This window comes from Hippocampus comes, unplaced genomic scaffold (assembly GCF_001891065.2).
Source record: "Hippocampus comes isolate QL1 unplaced genomic scaffold, H_comes_QL1_v1.1 scaffold5, whole genome shotgun sequence".
Classification (NCBI taxonomy): Eukaryota; Metazoa; Chordata; class Actinopteri; order Syngnathiformes; family Syngnathidae; genus Hippocampus; species Hippocampus comes.
In genome coordinates, this window is record NW_017805701.1 from 560,770 (window position 1) to 577,188 (window position 16,419).

The following is a 16,419-nucleotide window of genomic DNA, read 5'->3' on the forward strand; positions in this document are numbered from 1 at the left end:
CATTGGCTCTCGGTCTTGTGATTTGACGTCATCGCGGCAACAGATTTATTTATTTTTTTGGGCCACTCTTACTGTAGATGATGTCAAGGGCAAAAGCAGGATTTCCTCCCCTACAGCCAAAAGAGGTAAAAGTAGCGATGCTTGACACTTAAATGAAGCGTGGTTTTAACATATTGAGCGGACACAACTGATTTGAAATGTTCGCCTCACAGCAGGTCCAAGTCAAAGTCCCAAGACAGCAGAAGCACCACTTCAGCCAAGCAGGCTGAGGGGCGGACTGCCGGACACGTTGACGACAAATGTGACAGACAGGCATGACAAATCTTCAACGTCGCAAACACGTGAGGCTGCCATCGTAAAAGACAAAATGGCTGCTTGGGCGCAGACTGATGATTGACACGTGTGATTGCTTTCTTGTTCCTTTGTCATCAGCCAAGACAAGAACAATGTTACTGAAAAGTAAGTTAAATACATGTGAAATTCGTGATAGTTCATTTCATTTCACAAAATGAAGAATGAAAATAAGTTATCTCCATATTTTACATTCACATTTGAACTTGACCAGAAAAAGTTTGCTCACTCCTGTTTCATATCGGAAAAGACAACATTTCATTTCAAACACTTTATTATCCCACCACTGATTTTATTCTACACTCTTGCTTGTTTATTTGCAATTTAAATTAAATTAGGGAGATGTTTAAAATCGACAGAGACCGCAATTTTTTTTTTCCCTCATCAACAGGCAAAGCCAATCGGGCTGAGGAAAAGGAAAGGTCTTTGAAGGACACTATAGGTTAGCAACAATGTTGAATTAAATGACATTTCGGGCACTTTATGATTCACATTTGTCTTTTGTTTTGTATTTCAGACAGAAAAGATAAAGAACCACAACAAGCCAGTAAGTGTGGAAGCCCTCTATTACCTCACAATGTCCACTCGTGTGACCAGTGAGACTTTTTTCCCCTCCTCAATATTGCGATTAAATACTGTACATGGTCATTTTTTTCCCAAGGTCCTCCCATGTATTTTGTTTTTTGACTTCCACAATCAAATTAATCTGTACTACAATAAACAAGATCGGAATTAAATCAGTTGTTCAGCCCGAGGAGAAAGTAAGCTAAAGTTGTGCAAATAAAGTTTCCCTCCACCCTAATATTTATTAATGATTTGGAAATAACTATTAATCAGTGCAAATGCTAACAAGAAGGCAACAGCTTTGACCCCAACGCACAAAAAGTACTCAAAAGGATTTCATGTTCATGTTTTTTGAAAAAATAAAAAATAAACGTGTTTTAATGCTTGTTGTCATCAGAGGGAGGAAAAAGAGCTTCCCATAGAGCCTGAGGTATTTGCTTTGTGTCTAATTGTCTTTTTTTTCTTTTTCCTCTCATCAGCACAATATGAAGATGAGCTGTAACAATTTGACTTCTTTTAGCAACGTAACACTCCCAAATATTTTCTTCTTCTTCTTCTTGAGTCTTTTTTTTTTTTTTCCCGTAGCAACGCTCCCTCTTCCTGAGTGTTTCCACACATTTGTTACCATACATGCCCCTCTCATCAAACACCTCCAAGGCTGGGGTGGGCAAATTTTAGTGCTCATGGGCCACATTTGACTTTTAGATCCAAAAGGTGGGCTTGGACATTTGTGGTGACGATATGAGGTTAAAAGATAAATAATAAAGTCAAATGTGTGCGAATAAATCAGAAGAGTCTATTTTCAAAACAAAATCATTGTCAACAATTGCGGATTTAATAAAATACTTTTTTTTCCTGACAAATGGCCTGGTCCATCTTCTGCATTTTCGAAATCAGATATGGCCCCCGGAGTCCAAAAGTTTGTCGTTGTATTTGCACTAATTTTATGACTTGACATTTTGTCTTTTAAAAGCTTTGCCGCATGCTCAAATCACAACACGCTCACATCTTCCTTCATGTCTGACTTCTTGTTCGCGTGTAGCATCGTAGTTCAGTCTGTTGTATTGTGTGTGCCTCCCGTAGAAAAGACAGACGATCAAACTGAAGAAAAGAAGAAATCAGGTCAGTTCAATACAGTGAACCACCGTTCATTTCCTGTTTTTTTTTTTTTTTTTTTTTTTGTCAGGCCAAAGCATTTTTTTTTTTTTTTTTTTTCTGTGGTGGCATCTCGGTGCCAAGAAGCTATGTTAAAGTGAGTTGAGAAGTTTCATTTAGACATTGTAGTGCTTTGTTGCCATCTAGTGGCATCTATATGCAATTATAAATCTTTTGGACATCCAATTACTCATGGGTGGTGGGGTGGATATTCCCAAGAGCAGGGGAACAGTACATTCAATATAATGACAGTTTACCATCCTCGCCACCGGAGGGCACTGTAAACCCACAATCAGACCGTTTTTCTCCCTCACTTCCTGTTTTTGCTTTCTAAATAAACGTTCCCCTGTGTGTGTTTTCAGGTCAAAGATACTTCCAGTGTGTTTATGTACCCGGAAAAAATGCACAGTACCCCTTGCGACCCTTCAGCCCAGCGATGCCACCTGCCCTCAAGTCCCTACTGGAGCAGCAGAGGGCGCCAAAAACGTCGGGGCAGTAGGGCAGCTACTATCGCAACCTACCAAGACGTCGCACAAGGGGACTTGTTTCCATGCAGAACAACACGGACTGAAATATTGACATGTATTTATTTATTTTTTTTACCAACAAGGCTGAGCTCCTGGGGTCTGTTACTCAAAAAATAAATAAATAAATATATATATATATATATATATATATATATATAAAAACACAAATGAGGCAAATTTGACCCCGTTCAATGTTTAGCCTCCCTAAAGATATGGTTTACATCTTCTTTTGCTTCATTGTTCACGTTTGCTGATTTGATGAGGACAACAAAATTAACATGGTGACATGTTAGAAATGTCTTTTACATGTTTCATGTATCAGTGTCCTTTTGAAAATATCAGTAGAGTATTTTTCACACATTTGCTGTCTCTGTTGGGGCGGGGGTGATATTGAGGTCACTAAAACATATCATCTAATGTTATTAAAAAACTTTAACACAAACATGAGTGTAGTAGTGTGAGAAATAAATCTAGTTTACATGTCACTTGACCGCTTCTCAATCATTTGTTGTGCTGTTTGCTAGCTTTTTGCTGAAAATGACTTTCGCAAAGGCTTTTTTTCTCAGTGAAGGGCTGTCACATCTATTGGACTACAGAATTGACATTTGCGTCCGATAAAAAGGCATCCTCCTCTGATGACAATGATTACCTCAGAGTTGGAACCTCAGTCCACCCCACTCTAACAGTTAGTTCACTACTTTCCCAAAATTGGAATTGTTGTCCATTCACCCCACTTGAACTGCAGGCTGGATTTATATAATCAAAATGGTTGCTGATATGCTGTCCAAGATGTCAAGTCATCTTTTGAGCTTATATATATATATATAAAAACACAAATACAACTGAAGGGAAATCTAGCTACAGTACTAATAGTTATTTTCTTTATGGGGCTGCATCACTTGTTGCTAGGCACAATTTATATGACACAAATGTCTAAAAAAATTGTTTCGACATGTGGCAGACAACCAAAATATCCCGCAGAGTAGATCAAGGACAGGGAGGGCTGGCATATACAAAAATATGGGAAATTTTGAATGCATTCGCAAAATAAATAAATAAATAGATCACATTTGAAATTTACTTTCAAACATAATTACCTGAAGTCATTTTCTCGAGTCATGTAACACATTTGTTGCTAGGCGTTATTCAAAGGGTGCAAATACCTCATTTTGAAAGCATGAAAATCTGAAGCATAATAATCTTGAAAGCACACTCCAAAACGAATTGTAAGGAAAGTTTTCCCCTCCAACTGCAGCACCATCTGCTGGATCTGATGGGGCACTGCACCATTTGACCCAAATCCAAAACATTATACTTCAATGTAGTGGTTCACTCTTTATTTAAACCACTTTTTTAATCTTAACAATTGTGTCTAAATGTTAGCATGTCAAACCCCAGGAGCTCCGCCTCTTTTCACACCTGTACCTTTGCCTCTGAACACACGCTGGCAATGCTAATGATAGCTGGTACTTGAGAAAACGTGGTCACGATCGAACATTCATCGCAGTCCACATACATTACATCTCAGCTAATTCGCTAAAATGTTACCTTAGCTACTTTTCAGTTATCTGAGGTTCAAGCGAAATATTGCATTAGTATCATTAGCATCCTGCGTGTGGAGACAGAAAGTGTGCGTTACCGCGACCAACTCCGGAGACCGATCGTGTTTATCAGTCGGGGCGATCGATGACCTCATTTCTTCAACCGTACATCAAAGCAGTACGTGCGGCCATCTGTGCTACAAAGCTAGCGTTAAGCGTTGCACATGTTGGCTATCGATGTCTTACTTGATGATGAACGAAAGAAAGCGAGTCTTCCCAGACTCCATTCTGAAATCAGATTGGGTTAAAAAAAAAAAAAATTCAGTGACCTCATTGTGTTGGCACTTAGCATACGTTAGCATACGTTGCTACGGCTGATACCACCGTTGCGCAAGGTCCGAGTCATGTAGTTCAGAGCTGAATTAGCCTCAGCTTTCTGAGTCTTAAGACGTGCGTGGACTTGATGACAAAAAAAAAAAAAAAAACTTGACAATTCAAATTTATCAATTAGCATGTTACTATCTTTTATCATTCGGCTCTACTTTATCAGCAATGAGAGAGTTTGGTAAATGTGCCGAAAGGGTTTTTATTGTATTTACATTATCAAGGTTAGTATTAGCGCCAGCTAAATAAATGCTACATGCTAGTTGTTGCATTTTTGTGGAAACCAATTTGGGATGAAGTTATAACCTTTATTGAGTTAGCATGGAGCTAACTAGCATGAGTTAAACACTCAGCCGCTCAGCTAACAAGCTAGGTAGCAGGTTTGTAGTTGTGCTGCTTCATGTTGTTTGTAGGTCACAAAAGGTTTTGGGAATTTGAGGGCTGTCCTGTCAACATGGTTCCACATTTGATCTATGAATTATTATTATTATTATTATTGACAGTAAGGTTGGAGCCCGTGACGTGTGAATTCAGATGTGAATACTTTTTGCTTTTATTTAATTTCAAGAGTTTATACAAGTTTTGAGAGGAACCAGGTTGTTGCACAAAGTTATGTTCCTTAAATATGACTCACAATCATCACAATTTAGTACACCTAACAATGTTGGTCAATTTTCATGAGTAACAAAAAGAGGCATTGAATGTTCATATTACAAAATAAACTAACACGGTTGTTTTTTTTTTTTTTTTGCCACTTATTCACTGAAAAACAAGATCGGTGATGAATTTTAATAAAATCATATTTGAATTCAAAACCATATTTGGGTGAGTTATCACATCATTCATATAGAAATTACTGGCTATGTATTTATGAAGCAGGTTTGTTGTCATTATTAAGTGCAATACAGTGATCGCCATTTCAAAAAAAATTAATTAATTAAAAAATTAAAATGGAGGCAGTGTGTGGCAAATTGCGTCAACCTTTATTTGTGCATGTCAGCAAAATGGAGGCCATTTTTTCCAACACAATCAAACGTGGCACCAACGTTTCCGCACCGAACGTCGCTTTGCTTTGATCCGAGGTGAAATCGCGTGTAGTTGTGAATGCAAATGTGGCCCTGCGACTGGCCGGCGATCAGCTCAGGGTGTACCCGAATTCTCGCTCAGTCGCCTGGGAGAAGCTCCAACTTATTTGCGACCTCAGCGAGCACAAGCAGGCGGACAAAATAAAGTGTCATTCGAAATCCGTGAAGCTCAAACACTTCGGGATGATTAAAAAATAAATACAGGTTTGTTGACTTTGGCGGAGCTAAACAAACATAGTCAGTGTAGAATCTGAATAATAATCATAATAAGAACACTCAAATGGCCACATGCAGCTTTTACATCATCATCAATACAAAATCATATTTGACACACAGTGAATCATAACTGCAAATAGCTCATAATGACGTAAATATCACTATGAAAGTTGGTCCCTGCCGGCCACTTTATTAGGTACACTGTCAGGTGACATCCAATACAAAAATATTAACGCTGACTTTTGATTGACACTTTCAGAGAGCTATTCATGAAACAATAATATCCTATTGTTATGCTTGCAAAACTACACTATTATACATTCCAAATATTATTATTATTTTTTTTACTGATGTCAATCACAAGTGAGCATTATCATCTCTGTCAAGACTACTAAAAGTCAAATACATGTACAAGAGTGTGAAATATGCTTTGCTCATGTTTATTCACAATCACAATCACGATTATTTCCGGTGCATGTGGAAGACATGAAAAAAAATTTAAAAACCTAAATAAATCAAAGTCAAACAAAATCATTCCAGGTTTAGGCTGGATTGCCCCTCTTCCCGGCTCCCGTATTATTTTTTTATTCTACAGCAACAAAGCGACCCATTTATGAAGAACAAAATAGCTGCCTACGATGCTGGTTTGTTGCAGCAAATGTGAGAAAAAAAAACAACAAAATCTTCACACGACTGTCACCGGTCAACTTCACGGAGAACATTCAAAACGCTGAAATATTCCAATAGTCGTTGTTACCTTTCTTAAAAGAAACAAATGCTTGTGTCAAATACTGCACATAAATTATAGTCACTGAGAGGTGATCAAGTGTTTGCATTTGTGATAAAAGCGTGTTTCCTGTCGTTCCTGACATATATTTTTGAAAGTTTTCAATACTGCGTTAAATGTGAGACACACACACACACACACACACACACACACACACACACACACACACACACACACAATAATAATAATTTCAAAAAAAAAAAAAAGGAAATCTGCTTAAGAAAATGTGGAATACTGAAAAATGTGGGTATGATAGGAAGGTGAAAATAGTTCCCAACATGCGCTGAATAGGTTGAGCAGTTTCAAGTTGCAATGATTTGAATGTAGCAATCATAAAATACTGTTCTCAAAATATTCTAAATCATTGTTGTTAATCTCCGGTCCTGGTAACCTAACTCGAAGTTAACTCCTGACGCTTGCATTAGTTGAATTTAAAGAAGAGAGTGTAAAACGTGGTAGAACTAAAACTCTAAATTCAGATGTTTGCCATGTGATGTATATTAAAGAAAACGCTTAATTGTCTGCTAGTAACAACACTCGACTGATAAAACTGCCAAACTGAACAGGTACTGCAAGGCATAGGTCCCACCCCCCCCCCAGATTAAAACCACAAAGGGAACAGAAATACAATATTCATGATGTACAATGAGTGCGTACTATGTCTGAGCTAAATTTATTTAAATTTCTTTTCGGTACATTGGCCACCATTTGAGCATTGGTTTAGTTCAGATTGAAATGACGGTCATCTCCCCGTCCGCCACTGACGTAACGATCCGGAACGCCACCGCGATAAATGAAATTCGTGACATCGGGGGTATGTTATTTTAGCATTTAAGGAACGATACAAAAACATGTCAACACTGATAATATATTAATAGAGAGCAAGGTGAATGAATAACACAAAAAAAAACATTGTACAAACAATTTTAAAAATGCGTACTCACACCAGCAAAGGACGACGACGACGACGATGATGATGAAGCTGCCGTAAAGCGGTACATTCCCGTTTAAAAGCTGAAAAAAAAGGAAAACACTGTTGAAAGTGTTCCGCTAGCAAAGCTGCGCGGTAAGATGTTGGTCACATCACTTCCTAGATGGTTGCTTTTTTTCTTTTTCGTTTAGTTTCAAACTCCATCAACGCTGTGTTGAAACTGCAGTGTACGGACCCCCATGTCTCCGCGCACGTTCCCCAACGCGGAAGTGATGAGCAACTCCAGCAGCGCGCGATGAGGCTACCGACAAGAAAACAGCCAATCAGCGGTTGAAAAAATAATAGCGACGCTCTGATTGGATGAATTAGAAATTATGATATTTTATCGTGACACGTGCGGGAAATTGCTCAAATGGCGAATATAAAAATAATCAAATTTAGGAAATAAATTGAAAAAAAAAAACAGTACTGTGAACCCGTGATGGATGGAATTTTACTGTATATAAAATTTCCATACAATTTCACCAGGATGCTTATGACGTTGGAAACTGGATGGATAGATGGCGTGATGTTTACGAAGTACGAGGAGGTACTAGATTACAAATGTGTTTATTCAGAATTTTACATTAGACGCTATTTAGGATTGTTTGCTGAGCTATCTTATCTTAACGTTGCTAGTGTTCTATGGTACCTCCATTTAGAGTTTAAATTTGGATTAAAACAAAAAAAAAACTAATGAGATGGGGTACATATGTACAATATTTCAGGCATATATTTGGACTTTTTTGCTTAACTATGTTAGCATTATATAGCTAGCATGTGCTGCGGCATGTATGCTAGCATTTTAGACTAGATTAGAACCACTAAGATGGTTATGATGTACAAGTAGTGTGTTCTACGTTTTAGTATCACAGGACAGAAGAAAACAGAAGAAAAACATACTTTCAGTCACTTGGATCATGATTAGTTTGAATAATACTTATTCTGTGAATGACTTAGCCGTGAATTATTATTGATTTAAACACTGATTTCCTGCTCACATATTTGGGTCATGTGACGTTTTCTGCTTGAGGTCATTGTTGTTGGAAATCAAAAAGGAGGTTGATGTTACGCGAGATGTTGATCAGTAATAAATCAAGCTTTGTCATATGTTTTTTTTTTCCATAAAGGGAGGTTTGCTGGTCTGTCTCCACGTCCGTCTTGCTCATTCATAAAATCCTGGTACAAAGACGTCGGAAAAGCTTGCATCCCAATTTCCATTTGTCCCATAACTTGCGTCGTCATTTGGGCGCAGGAATCATTTGAAGACCATCACTCAGAAGTCCGAATTGGACTTTTGTGGACTTGGCACTTTACAAAAAATACGGAAGTCCACCAAGGAAGTTAGATGTGGAGTAAACCTCTCTCAGGAATCCACAGAGAGATGTTCGCAGAGGATTTTCCAAGAATTTCCAGAAGGTCTGGTTTTTGTTCTTTGTTTTTAGTCCAGCGAGAGCAGCGGCTGCATGTTGTCTTCATCACATTTGGCCTTGTCAGGTCGCTTTAAGATGCCGGGATCCACCACTGACTGGGATCTGGAAGGTTAGCAACATGCTATCATGTTAGCATTCAAGTAATTTTTTGCTTTTCCTGTTTTTTTTTGGTTTTTTTTGTGCCAGTCTATGTCACCTTTTCATGGTTTGCGGCGAGAGGTTTTTGTCCACATCTCTGTGTAGGTCCTGGACAGAAAACGCATGAGCATCCGGTCCTCCGTCCGTTCCCACATCTGGTTCCGCATCTTCGTCATAGGCGTGCTCCAGCAGGGCCCTGGCCCAGGTGCCCATGTCGTACGGCGGCATCATCCCGCCCAGCTCTGACGGCAAGATCTCCGGATGCAGCAGCTGATGGAGGCTGGTCAGGTTGTTGCCGTGCATGAAGATCTACGCTCAAAACAACAGCCCAAATCCATTTAGCAAGGCTCCCTAGCAAAAATTTACAAATAGTCGACGCTACCCCTTCCCTAAAAACGTTCTATTTTTATCTGACGCATATTTTTAGGCCATTCCACAAAACTAGAAACCACTTCATCGATCCACGGCAGGATTTACTCACCCGCTTCCTGGTCTTCTCCTTGAGGAAGGGCCTGATGACGGTATAGAGGGCGTGGATGTACCATGGCTGGTTCACAAAGTGGATTCCTCCAAAGCGGGCGGGAAAACTGTCCTGTCGCACCAGTGGGAAACACACAAAAAAAAAACAGGAGGCGTTTACTTCACCCTTTCATCCACCCCTGTGGCTCTCTCTCTTCGGCGCTCTCAATATTGCTTCTCTCTCAACACCATCATCTTGCTCTGTCTCAATGTCTGCCACGCTGTTATTCTTCCTAATGATGCCAAAAATAGGACGACCTGTACTTTTTCCTTTTCGCTTTGAACTCGAAGCAAAAAAAAAAAAAAAAGCAACGGAGAGGCAACCGACTCTATGATTATTATTTTTTTTCCTCTTCAATAACTCACCACACCCCCTCTGATACTCTCTAATTTTGTATGCCAGCATGAAAGGGGGCTAACGTTTGGAGCACTAACAACGGACGTTATGGCATCGGAACAACAGGAAGGTTGGACGTAGCCGCTTCCCGTCACGTTAAGAAATGACTTGAATTTGCATTGACGCTCGATTCGATTAAGAGATGTCATCTGAAGGTCATGAGGAAATGATCGCTGCTACTTTCTACTTTCTGAGATGACGTTCGGAAGGACAACGTCAAGATGGAGACAACTGGTGCTTTGTCGGCTTCTCCCAGAATTTACTCGTGTGAACCAGACGCCACTGAGAAACTCTACGAAATGAAGATAACACACTATTTGGACTCAATTTAGACAATTTGATGGAACATATCTGTTTGCAAATGAAGGTCGGTGTTATGGAAAGTGTTTCTTGCTGGCCCTGCGAAAGAAGTGGACGGGTTGGCCTCAAGGAGGAAGACTCCACTTTGTTTGCTGAGTCACCTGCCGTGCGGACACATGCAAACAGCTCACGGCGGCACAAAGTGACTCACGTGGGTCGACACACAAAAGCATGTAAAAAAAAAAAAAAAAAATCAGAATAAATAAAAAAAAAAATACACATACTCAACAACGATAGACGATGTAAACGTCTTTAAAGATCGGGACTTGCCTGGATACTTCTGCTTGCAACCAGCCATTCAAATTCTTGTCAACAATCGTTTGGATGTGTAAGGTCCAAAGGACATTTCACTTTTTTATGAATATACTGGATCACAAATCTGTTTATGGGGATCTTTGCTTCAGGTCAAAGCTTGACAAGAATCCAAGGTGACAACATTCAGGAAAGTCTCTCCACGAGCACAACACAACCAGGTTAAGAACTTCTGACCGAATAGCAAGTCAGAAGGCGGAGTTGGTCGCAACAGAAAATCAAAACCTTGAGTTCATTCACCGCCGCGGGCGTTCTGACGTTGACCCATTCCATCGCACGGAACAGAAACGTACATTGTTGACCTGATTTTTTTTTTCTCGAAGTCCAGGCTGGCTTTTATTTTAAAGCCATTTAGTAAAAAGCAAACTAAAGCAGCTCTTTTCCCCGCAGGCTGCACTTTAACCCTCTCATGCATCCTGTAACCTGATTACATCATGACATGTCCACTGTAGTAACCGCTGTCCCTGAAAGGGTTAACTCCACACAAAAAATGTGCTCTGAGGGGTTTTTTTTGTTGTTGTTGTTTGTTTTTTTGGCTGCAAGACATTTTTGTTCATCTTTGAATTTGATGACAAGCGACAGTTGGCTGTCCTACGATTAAACATACACCAAGCCACCTGCGTCTCATCACTTCATCCCGAACCGTTACCCGCTGCCGTCCTTTTGTGCTACATTACTCTCTCCGAGTAATCCACATCCTTGCACTATATCGTCAACCCTTCGTGCAGCCCTGTCCTCGTCTAACCTGTCCTGCTAGACCGGGGGTGGGCAACACGCGGCTCCAGAGCCGCATGCGGCTCTTTAGCGACATCTAGTGGCTCCCTGGAGCTTTATAAAAAATGTTTGAAAATGCAAAAAGATTTTGATATAGGCTAATATAGCTCAAATTGATATAGATACATGTTGTAGCTCCGAAAAAGGAGACCCGTGGTGTTGTTCTTTTAAAACGTACACTTTATTTATGCTTTTAACAGACTCGACAAACACAGACAAGTCTGCGTCCGACGCCGTGCCTTCACTCTTCTCGTTCAACTCGAGAGGCGTTCAAAGACAGCCTCCGAAAAACGGAAATTCATGATGACTTCACTGACACTAAGAAAAGCGAAAACAATGCACCAAAACAAAAAAATCAAGCGAGGAAATCACAAAATAAATTCTATGGGGGTGTTTGTGAACACACAACAAAGGAATGAATAACAAACAATTCTGAGACAGTCCAGTCTCCTACATACATACAGCATGTGTTTCCTTCATTGTAAGTTTTATAGAAGGCTTTTATTTTTTTGCGGCTCCAGACCTATTTGTTTTTTGTTTTTGTTTTTTTTGTCCTATATGGCTCTTTCAACATTTTGGGTTGCCGACCCCTGTGCTAGACACCTGTTCACACCGTCTGAGAGCTCCGTACACCTCTGTCTCATTCGTCTCATCATTTTTTGCAGTTCATATACACGAGTTTTCTCAGTGTCCCACCCACCTGTGTCTTATTTGGGCCCTCCGCCTGTCTCTTGTTAGCCTAACTCGCCGCTCTTCAACCTCTCCCGTTGTTCCACTCATCCGTGCCTGGACAGCTTGTCCTGTTTTTTGTTTCCCCACATGCGTCCAATCATTGTATCCCGTCATCGTCAGTCTGAGCTAATGTCTCTTCGCTGCGTCTTAGCCTTTTTTCCCCACCAGCTGTGTCGCATCTGCGTAGCGACATCATGCGTAACTGTCACCGCCTAATCGGTTACGGTGACAGTTGTTCTCATCTTGATTATTTTTTAAGAGACATTTTGAATCGTCAATTATGATTTCGGAGTCGCTAAATGTCTCTTGAGGACTTGGCAAGACGGCAGCTGGTTATGCAAAACTCATAAATGAAAGAGCAGCGGAGCGATGCATAAAACATCTCACACACACAGATACACACACACACACACGCGCGCGCACACGCAACAAAGGCAAGCCCATCTGGAAGAGAGGCCAAAGCAGACAGCCAGGCAATCGTGCCGGTTGCCGTGGAAACGCCGGGAGGGTGGGACGTGCGTGAGGGAGCGGGTGGAGGGAGGATGTCGGGGTACAACAAAGCACATTGCATCAAGCAAGTGGCCGCATTTTAAAATGCGGGTGAATGAATGAATGGGTTAAGCCGTGTCAGAAGACGTCAGCATCTTCTCCAGCTGCTGAAGACAAATGAAGGGGGGGGTGGGAGATGTTGGGAGAGTGGGAAAGCGAAAGTGGGAGACAAAAAAAAAAAATCCCTCAAGGAACTGAAACACAAGTTCACGAGGCATTAGTTGTCTATTTTACAGCAGCTCAACATATAGTAGCTAGCATGCTAGCATTAAAAAGAGCCAATGAAAATTGACCTCAATCATCTGCCTTCCTGATTCTTGGGGAAAAAACACAAAAACACAAACACACACACAAAAAAACCCCAGACAGACAGAATAGCACCGGTACCAAAGGCTAATTTATTAAAAACCACCAAGTGAACGTTACATCTGTAGCTAATGCTAATCACCTTAAATTTGTTTTCTTTTCAACAATACAAAGACAGGAAAAAAAAAAGTATTTTCAGAGATGTAAAGTGAACATTCCGATGAGGTTTCACTCCCATTTACCATTTTTTAATCCTTTAACAACGTTGTAATCCTGCGGGATTATGACTGGATTGGGTTGAATCCCGCACACTGATCACCTGCTGCAACTCGCCGGGGGCGATATTATTCATAATAATCATTACGTGTCGCAATAAAACGAGACAAGTGGATCGGCCGAGTGAGTGCACAAGGCAAAAATGACGGGATAATAAATCACGACGAAGTCCTTTTAGCGGTGGTGACTAGCGGTTAGCACATTCACCTCGCAGTTTAGAGGTCGGGAGTTTGAATCCAGGCTCTGGCTTTCCTATGTGGAATGTGTGCATGTTCTCAACGTGCTTGCGAGGGTTTTCCGCTTTTTCCACGAGAAGACAAATAGCAGTGCACGGAGAGTCCAATCTGGCTGCTGTTAACGCAGAGCGGCAATAAACGACTGCACTGGCGATCCCAAGGCATGTGGCCTACATGCGATTTGATGAAGACAACCGACTTGCATGCCGCAGCAACGTCACCGAAGAAGAGAACTCATCATTCCTGCTGGTCATGTGACCCCCACCCTGCACAACAATCTGCTAACACGCGCATTAGACGACCGCATCAAAACGCTAACGTGCTAACTACTGCCGCTCAACGACGATCGCAACATGCTAACGTTGTAATATGACTTCGACTGGAAGCTGCGGAAGTGAACAAGAGCCAAACCCGAAGCCTTCGCCTCACCTGCAGCCCCTCGATGGCGAGCCGGAGCATGCTGGGCGTGAGCTTGGAGGCTTGCTTGAAGGTGAAGTTGCTCCAGTCGATGACCAGGATGAATCCGTTCACCTGCAGCTCAGCGTCCTCGATCATGGACTCCAGAGACAGCAGGATGGACCTCAGGATGTCCACAAACATGTACCTGCCAATGACACATTTTGAAATAGCAAAAAAATGCGGGTGGTCAAGTACACGGTACCCCAAGTCTACCTGCTCTGGTCCCAGTTGGCGGCAAAGAGGAGCAGAATCTTCCTTCCATGTCGGTCCAGGTTGGCCAGCACGCCGGGGAATCCATCCTTGAGTGCCTGCTTAATTCCAGGGTCAGTGGCCTTCAGGTTCTTGAACATGTCCAGGTTCTGCTGTCTGTACTCAAAGTACTGGGCCAGCAGTCTGAAGGCTTCAAAATGGTTAAACTTCCTGGCCCGCAGGAACCTGAGGATGAAGGCGTCGTCCGTACGCAGGAAGCCGATATCCGGCCGCGTGATGATCATGTCGCGCACTTCCTGGATGTCCTGGTGAAGGGTCTCCGGGTTTTCCTTCAGCTCTGCTTTGGCCTTCTCCAGGGTGGCCGCCGACAGGCCGGCCTGCAGGTGAGTCATCTCGGCAGGAGCCACGTCCAAAGCTTCCCTCACAGAGACTCTTCTTCTTCTGCGGAGCCTGCAAGCATCGAATGATGAGCAAACCAAATGAAACACCACAAATCACTTCAACATATTATATAAGATGGCAGCAAAGCATTTTTACATCTCAAATAATCTCTACATTTCACTTCAACAAAGTTCCTTGGCACCAAATTGCCACAAGGTGGTGGAAAAGCACTGTTTATGTAAAAAGGAAACTCAATTCACATCAACATAGCTCCTTGGCACTAAGATGCGACAAAAAACACGGTTTTTGTCTTAAGGAAACCAAACAAATGCTGGGAAAGTAATATTTGCATCTAAAAACCCTCTCCGACTCACTTGGGCATAATATCCTTGACACCAAGATGACGCCAAAGCACGACATCTGTTTTAAAGAAACACCTCAACTCACGTCACCATAGTTACTTGTCACAAAGATGTCAAAAGAGTCCATCAACGCACCACTTTTGTCTGAATAAAACTCTCTGATTCACTTCAACATAGATTCTTGGCAAAAAGATGCGACAAGGTGGTGGCAAAGCACTCCATTTGTTTAAATTCAATTCCTCAAGTCATTGCACCAAGATCAAGGAAGATGGTGGGAAAACACTTCTTTTGTCAAAAACAAACTCTTCAAGTTACTTCAACACAGTTCCTTGGCAACAAAAGAACACAAGATGGCGACAAATTACAAAATACTTTAACTTCTTTAACCAAACCACAAAAACAGCTACGTTTTTAGCAAACGACCGAGGATGGCTTACCCCCAAAAATAATCATAAATAGAACAAATTTGCGACCTATTTTTGCATCCAAGACCATTTAGTGCTTTGTAGACCAACAATTAAAATCTCTTCTTTAACTCCAGAAGCCAGTTTACAGCATGTGTGGCGACTACATCCAAACGGCCAAACATTCCCGAGATCCTGCTGCTGCTGCTGCTTCACGCCATCAGAACCATACGTGAGCGTGTGTGTGCTGAGAGTGTGAAGGAGGGAGATGACGGCATCACCTTCTCCCCCCACGGAGGAGGCCAAGCAAGCAATGCGGCACCAGGCTGCAGCACCTGCTACATCACCGACACCCTCATCTGCTCCATGGTGCTGATGTCTCTTCTTCCTCTTCCCTCCCACTCCTTCAAATAATCCAAGTTGTCCGGTCCATTTGCACAGGTGGGTCCAGTACGCTCCGTTTCCCGGGTTCTGTTGTGCAGCGGGGGAGGTTTTAGGGTGGGGTACGCCACCAGGATTAGCGTCTGTTGGTCTGCGCTGCTGCCGTCTGTTTCGCCGCCAGAGTGAGTGACAACAAGCTGGGCCGGTGGGGGGGGGATGAGGCGGCGGCGGCGGCGGCAGAGGACCAGGAGGAGGAGGAGGAGGAAGAGGAGAAGGATGTTGGAAGGGAGGAGGAGAAGAGTGAGCATGTGCAGGACAAAAGACAGCAAAGAGGAGGAGGATGAGGATGGTGGTATAGACTTTGTAGCCTGAGGCAAAACGTCATCAGGTTTGGATGCATGTGTTTGTGGGTATTCTTTATTTTTGCTGCCTTTGTTTCACCGTTTTGTCTCCAAATGCAAAAAAAAACAAAAAAAAAACATTTCTGCACAGGCCTACAATAACAGAATTGCATGCCATTTAGAAATTTAAAAAAATTTAATTTACAATTTTAACATTTTTAGCTCCTGACAGGGTCCCAATCAAATGAGTGAATCAAATTAGATGTGGA

General features: G+C 41.8%; 1 protein-coding gene across 1 annotated transcript; it reads right to left on the reverse strand.

Moving 5' to 3' along the window:
- Positions 1–60: 60 nt before the first annotated feature.
- On the reverse strand, positions 61–16,063 carry clvs2 (clavesin 2). Its single transcript, XM_019882664.1, has 8 exons — positions 15,710–16,063; positions 14,285–14,731; positions 14,042–14,216; positions 9,633–9,743; positions 9,210–9,460; positions 7,555–9,115; positions 1,922–2,016; positions 61–110 (listed from the first exon to the last, which is right to left on the reverse strand). The coding sequence occupies exons 2-6, from the start codon at positions 14,671–14,673 to the stop codon at positions 9,022–9,024; spliced, it is 1,020 nt and encodes a 339-aa protein (XP_019738223.1). The 5' UTR covers positions 14,674–14,731; positions 15,710–16,063; the 3' UTR covers positions 61–110; positions 1,922–2,016; positions 7,555–9,021.
- Between the last annotated feature and the right edge of the window lie 356 nt (positions 16,064–16,419).